This window comes from Myiozetetes cayanensis, unplaced genomic scaffold (genome assembly GCF_022539395.1).
Source record: "Myiozetetes cayanensis isolate MyiCay16 unplaced genomic scaffold, myiCay2020 scf19, whole genome shotgun sequence".
NCBI lineage: Eukaryota > Metazoa > Chordata > Aves > Passeriformes > Tyrannidae > Myiozetetes > Myiozetetes cayanensis.
The window spans coordinates 2,406,621-2,414,797 of record NW_026087400.1 but is presented as its reverse complement, the minus strand read 5'-3'; the positions used below and the strand labels follow the sequence as shown (position 1 = coordinate 2,414,797).

Genomic DNA, 8,177 nt, shown 5'->3' with positions numbered 1-8,177 from the left:
CCACTGCAAACACTGCAGATGAATGTGAGCCCCTCATAGCCCCAGGCTGGTGGTAACCAGCCTTCTGTCCATCTGCACCCGAGCTCCCCCTTCCCCACCTCACAAGGCACCAACCACAAACCTCAAAATAAAAACCTACTGAGATGTTCAGCTGATAGAAGAGATGAAGCACATCTTGAGGCAGCCCTACTGCTGGGCACCGGCCCCTGTGTTGCTGCTCTGCCTTGCTGCTCCTGGGTGTTTTGGAAACAGCCTGGCTTCCCCACAGTAACTTGCTGATGTTTGCTGGGCAGAGAACCAGAGGAGTGCAGAGGGGTCTGCAGGGACACTTTCTCCTTGCCCTCAGGATGTTTATGGTATTGAAATTTTAGCAGGAAGCCGAGCATCTGTTCTTCCAAATAACGAGGCCTCCCAGGAGAGCGGGTACAGAGGCAGAATCCTCACACATGTGAACACCTGGCCTTACAGGCAGGAGCGGAGTTTCGGAAGGAGCGCGGCACCTCCGAGACTCGTTCAGCTCTGCTTCCGCCGCTTAATTAGTTCAAACACCATCAATATTCAGCGGCAGCCCCGCGCTCCCCGGGCACGGCTGTGTGTCAGCGCGTGGGCTGGCGCAGACGGGGAAGGTCTGGGCAGCACAAACACACGTGTGTGCCCTCCCCAGCACTGCAGCGCTCCAGAGCAGCTCCAGAACATTCAGCCTTCACACCCCTCCTTCGATGAAAGGTGTGTGTGTGGGGGGCAGAACCAAAAACTGTGGCACACGATGATTGTCTGTACAGCAAATGACTTCTCCCGCCCCCTAAAGCGGCTCCTGACTCAGGCCTTGCCAGAAAATGGTCTGCACGACCCATGAGCTTCACCACCCCTCTCAGATGGCCCCAGAGAGCACAGGGTGGCACAAAGAGATCTTTTAAGGGCAGGAGATGTGGCCCTGTGCCTGCACACACAATTTGGTTTACCCTAAGCCCACTGCATCGATCCAAGCCCCACACCAAGAGGCCTTGACTACCTCTGGCCGAGGAGCTCCAAAGCCACCCAGGGCTATTTCCAGGGGCAAACAGAATCCACTGGTACTCCCAGCTCCCACTACCATCCCCTGTACTCCCATCCTGTCTCCTCAGTAGATTCCAACCCTACTTCTTCATGCCTACAGTCTGCACTTCAACACTATCAACTGCAAGACTGTGCTGCTTGCACCAGTTGAGCCTGCAAGGTCAGGTGCATCCAGCTGCAGGCAACCAAGATTGGCTCCAAGAGCTCCAGGACAGAGCTGGAGTTCTAGGGCATCACCTCTGCCTTAAAAAAGGAAATGAGACTGCAAGCAAGAGACTATAGGGCTTTACAGTTCACAAGCACAATCAGATTTCATCTTCAAGCACCATACCTGGTGCAAACTCTGGCTTGGGAACATGGTTGCCTTTACCTTGGCATTTACAGGGACCTGAAATCCCAGCCTGAGAGTTATATACAAGAAGGATGCCCAGGGTTCAGTTCTAGGAGAGTAGAAGGGGAAGTGCAAAAAGCAGCTGTGATCTGGCTGAACACAGACCACGTGCAGAAAGCACCAGTGCCCCGCACCAAGGACAGAGCATCCCATGCTTGGGGCTCACACCTATGGGTAGCATAAACAGGGTGAATCCTGCTGGAAGCATCACAAGTCCCAGCCACTGGAAAATCCAGCTAGAGACACACACCAAGTCATTCTCAGCTCCAGGCATTCTACTTGATGCACAGAATACCTTGGTGTGCCAGCCTGGCATGGAAGTGCTGGTTCAGTAGCTTTACATGAGGAAGCTGCACCACCTGCTGTCTGCTCTGGAGGCAGTTACCAGAACATCATCAAAGATGATGACTAATAACAAAAGTTTTCTTCTTCAGAACCTTTTTTTTTTTTTGCAGGGTATGCTCTTGATTAAAGTCATCAAGGGTTCATAACTGAAAACTATGAAGCAAGATTACAAAGGGACAGTCTAGTCAAAATGGTTCAAATCTCGAACAGAATATGAGGAGTTCCCTTTAATGCCCAGCTCCTGTCAGGAGAAAGATCACACTGTTATCCCTTGGGGGAGCTCTCTCAAGTTATTTCCACTCCAAAAACTAAAAAGAGGTAGCACTGAACAAAACTCTCAAAGAGGCGAAAATTCCGCCATGCAAAAAACCAGCCAAGCCACCTGCCCACCATCACTTGAGGCATCTTAAATCCTCCTAAAAACCTCCTAAATCCTCCTAAAACCCCCTCTTTCCTGGACAAGTCTGCAGCACTAACTGATCCAATCCAGTGTGGCAAAGGAGAAGATCCTTACAGAAGCCACAATACTAAAAGTCTTCCTCGGATACAGAGCACGAAGGCAGACAAGTCAGTATGCTCTCTTGGCTGGCATAAATATGAGAGGTTGCAGGAAGTTCTGGTTCTAGAGATCAGTGATCCTGTTCACAGGTTTCAAGCATTTTGTGTGCCAGGCCTCAAAAACAATCTGGCATGCAGCAGCAAGGTCAGTGAAGCTCTAAAAGGAAAGGAGTTCAGAAGACAAATGACCTCTGCTTGGTGAAGCATGGGTACATAGTGCACAGACAAAAGGGAATCAGAAAAACAGTTTATTTAAAAAAACAAAAAAATCCCCCTCTCAAAACCCCACATACTTTCTGATAAGCTTATTGCTCGAGTTAGGCCTCCTGTGACACAGCTCTCTCTCCTCTTGGCCTGTAGCACCACAAGTACTCCTGCATCCCTATCCTCCCTCCAAGCAACATCATTTGGCAGGTTCAATTGGTCCCAAATACCAGCATTTAATTCTCTCCTCACTGTGCACACAGAACATGGAGGTCACCAGGCACAAAGGGTCCCTCTCACTGGGACAAGTCTAAGGATTTATACAGTCATCTGCTCCCACCAGGATGGAAGTTCCTACTTTGTAGAAACATTAAAAAAAAAAACCAAAAGAGGGGGAAGGTACAGCTACCTTCTCTTTTGAAGCCAAAGCCTAAACAACAGTAAAATCATCCCTGAACCACTCAGCCTGCAGTCCAGGTATGTCCACACTCATTCTACAGCCCATGGTCTACACTCTCAGTATTCAGCCTTCAGGATCCCCTCACAGGCTTCCTGGATGGGCCATTCTATGTCCACTGAGCCAGGGCTCGTCTTCAAAGTTCCTGTGAAAGGAATTTTGCCTGTTTCTTGTGCAGCATTTACAGATCCACACTGCAGCACAGCAGCAGAATTCTCTCACTAGGCCCTGGCTCTCCTTTGGGTGGTCACAGAGACTTTTGGACTTTCCTCCTAGAGGGATGTCAGGCAGGTTTGGTAAGAACAGAGCAAAGGACTTTGCGCTTCATGTTCAGTCATTGTTGTGGGGTTTCAACATCCTCTTCCTCCCTCTCCCCATGCTCAGTGTGGTGCAGCAGCAGCTCCAGGTCAGGGTCAGAGCTGGCCTCTTTGTGTGGCTCCAGTGTTTTGTCACCTGTGTGCAGACAGCCTGTTTAGTGACAAACCTGGAGAACACACCAAACCTGGCGCTGGCAAGGAGCTGGAACCAGACCCAACTCCCAGTGAAGCTACGAGAAAGCCTGCAAAGAAACACAGAGCGACTTAAAACAATGACCTTTGGAATTCAGGGCTTTGAGAACGACGTGGAGGGAGATTCCCGACAGGCAGACAGCAAAGCCCAGCCAGTTCAGGAGACTCAGGCGGTCTCCCAGCAAATGTGTGGCGAGGAATAAAATGCAGATTTCCTGTGGAAACAAAAAAAACGTGACAAGTGGCAGGGCAGGACCTGAGGAGGTATGCACGACATGTTTTACAGCTGGAGCCCAGATCAAGATGCCAGGCTGCTCTAATTTCCATCAGCGCATTCTTTCACGCGCATGGAGTTCTAAAAACAGTTTCTAGGAACAAACAACCTGTCAAAGTGGGATGTGGGATTTTAAGTCATCTTGACTGCATAGCTTGGTTACAGAGGAATCTTCCAGCTTCTGGATCAGACAGATTTCACATGTCAGAGTTCAGCTCAAAAGTTATGTGTGCTGGACTCCCAACAGGAGGGGAGGATGTGCCAAACCAGATTACAGAGATAGCCCAAACCAGTGGTTTGTTCACACACAGGTCTGATGCAAGAGCCTGCCCTTCTAACCCCTCCTCCCTTCTGCACCATCCATCGCTCACGAGGCCCACGTGTTTTACTCTATCCCACATCACAGTGAACTTTGGTCACTTAATGGTATTTTTTACAAAACAGCCACTAGTCTCTGGCCCTTTGCTGTCAGGGACTTCACTGCAGAGACTGAAAGGCAAAGCATCAAGCTCCTGTGCAAGGAGAACAAAAATAACAATCATTTCTAAGGATCTAAGGGAAGTTCCCATCACATAAGGCCCAACAGGGATGACTCAGTTACTTGCCTTCTAGTATTAGCACAGGAACCATGCCTTACCTTAAAAATGCCAGCAATGGAAAGGGTGAGGCTAGATGTTCTGGAAACCAAGAGGAACTCAGAAAAGCCTAGACCAAAGGCAAGAATTCCACCCAAGAACAGCTTCCCTACCAGAGAGAGCAGCATTCCTGCTTCATGGAAACGGAAGAGCTTCTCTGATATGGACAAAGGCAGGCCTAGGAACAAGACAGTGAGTAGCAGAATACCTTTCCCAACTCCCAGGATTCCTCTCAACAAGATGGATGGGGGTGGGCTGCTCACATTCCAGTATCAGGAGGATGTGGAGCCAGTTCTTCACAGCCCTTATTTCCACAAGTGTGGCAGGCTACTATTCCTATGCACTCTTTAATGATCTGCCAGCATAAGGTAATTCCAGATCTCTAACTACTTTGTAAAGTTCACAGCTGTTCACTTATCTAAATGAACCATCTCAAATACCAAACTGCTAAGCAGTCTCCCCAACCACTCTATAGAGCTATCCCTGCTTTCTCTAATTAACTCACGCACCCTCAAACACAGCAAAGAGTGGGAAGAGCCCCAGGAACATGAGCGGCTGCAGGTGAAACATGATATCAATGGGATTCTGGAGCCCTGAAAGAGGAGAATCAATAACAGACCAGGTAGCAACAAGCCAGGGAATAAAACAGCTCCTAGAGCCTTTATTAGCACCATTCCCAGACACACACCCTGTGCTGCTGCAGATACCAAGCCACCTTCATCACCCATCAACAGATAACCCCTGGCCCAGGTTTCAAACACCTTCCCTTACAGGAGATGTTTTGTTTCTGCAGCAAGGGCTACCACCTCCTTATCCCCCTCCCCACTACTAGCACCACCACCCCCCTTCCCACCACCCTACGTACCCAGCTCAGCCTTCTGCATGAGGATCTGTGTGAGAGTCCAGCGAATGCCCCCGAGGAAAGAGGCACAGAGCACCAGGATGAACCCCTGGGCGTTGAACTGCGTGGACTTGTAGGTGAACATGAAGAGTCCCCCGGCGATCAGCAGAACCACCAGCAGCAACGTCACCCTCTGCGTGAGATCAAACACAACACAGACACCTCTTGCTTTTCAGATTCACCCACACAACTGCATTCTCCCTCTGCTTACATGTCTCCTCTACATGCACTGCCTGTTTCCCTGGGCCTGACCTTCTCCCTAAATAAAGCATTGTGTGGCATCCTTACCATTTCCTCCAGCTTGAAGAGCAGGGAAAAAAGCAGGATGAAGAGAATGGCAGAGGATTTGGTCATCGTGTAGCTGCAAGAACCAAAATGCACTGTCAGTCCCCTCCGGTGTAGTCTTTCCCATCAAAGTACTATTAGAAACCAATCACCCTCTTCTACATTGCTACCAACAAGCTATCAGACCCTGCATGCTGACCCCACCGAGTCAAACACCTATTCAAAAAACAGAGTCTGACAAAGCAGGCTCTTTCAAACTCCACCAGAGGTTCCCAGGCAGGGTGATGTTTGTACTCACAGGGAGACAGTGACGTACAGGAAGCTCCAGTTACTCAGCCCAATATCCAATGAAGTTGACAGAGCTAAAGAATCAATGAAAAAATCCTGATGTTAACTGTCTTCCACTGCCTAAAAAAACCCACCACAAAACCCTGCTACTTGACCACAAATACAGAGAGCAGAGCAGAACCAGGGGGAAAAAAAAAACCCACAAGTTTTCCTCATGTTAACTCTTCAGTACCAACATAGCTCAGACATTCTCAGCTCTTTATGTTTCTGTTTTGTTCCCTGTGATTTACATTGGGCTCAGCACTGCACTCACTGAACAAGGACTGTGAAAACGCCAGAAATAACTCTTGCCCTCCCTGTGACTGAAAGCCATAGGAGATTTGCATAAAGTCTTTTCTGAATGTATCAGAACACGGTAACTGGTAAGTCTGAGGGTCACTGCAAGAAGCCTGAAGAAGTAACAATCCTTAGCACACCCCCTTAACCCTGGTGCAGCGTTTGTTACCGTCTATAATCCCTTGTACATAAGTTTCCTACCACAGGAAACAGTTTTGCTGATCCAGGGGCAGGCTGTGATGAAAAGTAATATTGCTGCAGATGTGGAGAAAGCATTTTTCCAGAAACCATGGGGCATTTTACGTAAGGCATTGCAAACCTTGCCAGAGATCTTAGACCAGATGCTGTTCTGTGGGAGCCAACATAACATACAGCCAAAGAACTGCTGAAGTAGTTACAGTTCTGTGCTCTGAGTAGGAGCTTCACTCCTTGGTCTCAGCTACAGCTCTGTGTGCCACGTGTGATGAGCTTCTCTACCAAGCTCCAACCTGAGAAAGCCGCTGAAATAACATAAATGCATGGCTTGATACCAATGTTGAAGAGAAAATGTTACATGAAACAACTTATTGAGGTACTGCAGAAGATTCTCGTTGTTTGTTCTCATGTGCCAGTGGCTCCTTCACAAAGATACGTTCTGTGTGGCCTCTCCCTGTACTAACACTTCCTTGTAAGGAGCAGTGAAGGTAGCACGCCTCAAGATAAAGCTCCAGGTAGCACCTACACCTGCCCTGCACCTGGTAGGGAAAAGCAGGGTCTGGAGAGACAGCTGCAGCCCCTGGCTCACCCTGTCCCAGGGGACCGGCCCTGACCATCCCAGGACGACAAAAGCTCCAGAAGAGGCCAGAGCGCTGCAGGAATGTGCTGAGTTGGGAGGGACCCACCAGGATCAGAGTCCAACTCCTGGCCCTGCACAGGACACCGTAAGAGTCACACCATGTGCCTGACAGCGTTGTCCAAATGCTTCCTGAACTCAGACAGGCTTGGTACTGTGACCACTTCCCTGGGGAGCCTGTTGTAGTACCCAGCCACGCTCTGGGTGAAAAGCCTTTTGCTGATATCCAACCTAAACCTCCCCTGACTCAGCTCCGTGCTGTTTCCTCGAGTCCTGTCACTGCTCACGAGAGTGAAAAGATCGGTACTTGCCCCTCTGCTTCCCCTCATGAGGATGCTGAAGACCACATCGATGTCTCCACTTCTCCAGGCTGAACAAGCCAAGCGCCCTCGGCTGCTCCTCATAAGCCTTAATCCCAGACCTCTCACCATCCCCGTGGCCCCTCTCTGGACGCTCTCCAACAGCTTAACGCCTTTTTTTTTAATTTCCATATTGTGGTGTGCCCACAACTCATCGCCCCCGGCCCCTTTCCCCTCCCGTCCCGTCCCGTCCGTACCTGCGGGGGCCGCCCGGCGCAGACAGTCGGCCCAGGACAGCGCTGCCCGCGGGCGGCCGGAGCGGCACCGCGCCAGGGCTCGGGCGAGCGCCGCCAGAGCGAAGATGAGCAGCAGGTGCAGGAGCGTGACGAGCAGCGGGAACGGGAAGCTCTGCGGGACCGACAGCCGCTGTCACCGCCGCCCCCCCGCCGCCGCCGCCGCCCCGCGCCGCCCGCCCCGCCACCCCACGGCACCTTCATCAGCCACTTGTTGTAGAAGGTGATGCCGATGGAGAAGCCGTAGTAGAGCAGCACCAGCGGCGCCGCCAGCGCCGCCCGCCCCAGGGCCGCGCCGCCCGCCCCCGCCGCCATGCGCCCGGCCCCGCGCCGGCAGCCACGGCGAGCAGGAGGAGGAGGACGAGGAGGGAGCGGGGATGGGAGGATGGGGGATGCCGGTGAGGGGTCCGCGGCGGGGCAGGGCAGGGCAGGGCAGGGCAGGGCAGGGGCCGCGATGCCGAGCGGGCCGTGCCGGCGGGGGAAGCGGGGCCGCCGGTGACGTTGCCGGGCGGGG

At 51.6% G+C, this 8,177-nt stretch overlaps 1 protein-coding gene across 2 annotated transcripts; it reads right to left on the bottom strand.

Annotated features, from left to right (window-relative positions):
- Positions 1–2,584: 2,584 nt before the first annotated feature.
- SLC35C2 (solute carrier family 35 member C2) lies at positions 2,585–8,128 on the bottom strand. Of its 2 annotated transcripts, none has more exons than XM_050313826.1 (9): positions 7,862–8,128; positions 7,628–7,778; positions 5,914–5,977; positions 5,619–5,691; positions 5,295–5,463; positions 4,939–5,022; positions 4,432–4,607; positions 3,606–3,735; positions 2,585–3,464 (listed from the first exon to the last, which is right to left on the bottom strand). In XM_050313826.1, the coding sequence occupies exons 1-9, from the start codon at positions 7,976–7,978 to the stop codon at positions 3,346–3,348; spliced, it is 1,083 nt and encodes a 360-aa protein (XP_050169783.1). In that variant the 5' UTR covers positions 7,979–8,128; the 3' UTR covers positions 2,585–3,345. The 2 variants fall into 2 exon arrangements, with proteins under 2 accessions (XP_050169783.1, XP_050169784.1); XM_050313827.1 differs by having other exon boundaries at positions 4,543–4,607.
- Positions 8,129–8,177: the final 49 nt, after the last annotated feature.

Bases quoted from the DNA above. Each gene is read 5' to 3' on its own strand.
- SLC35C2 (XM_050313826.1), bottom strand. From the start codon at position 7,978: ATGGCGGCGGGGGCGGGCGGCGCGGCCCTGGGGCGGGCGGCGCTGGCG. The intron at 5,464-5,618 runs GTAAGGATGCCA...GATCTCACGCAG, and splicing joins TCTTCAAGCTGGAGGAAATG to AGGGTGACGTTGCTGCTGGT. The intron at 3,736-4,431 runs GTAAGGCATGGT...TTGTTTCCACAG, and splicing joins CCATTGCTGGCATTTTTAAG to GAAATCTGCATTTTATTCCT.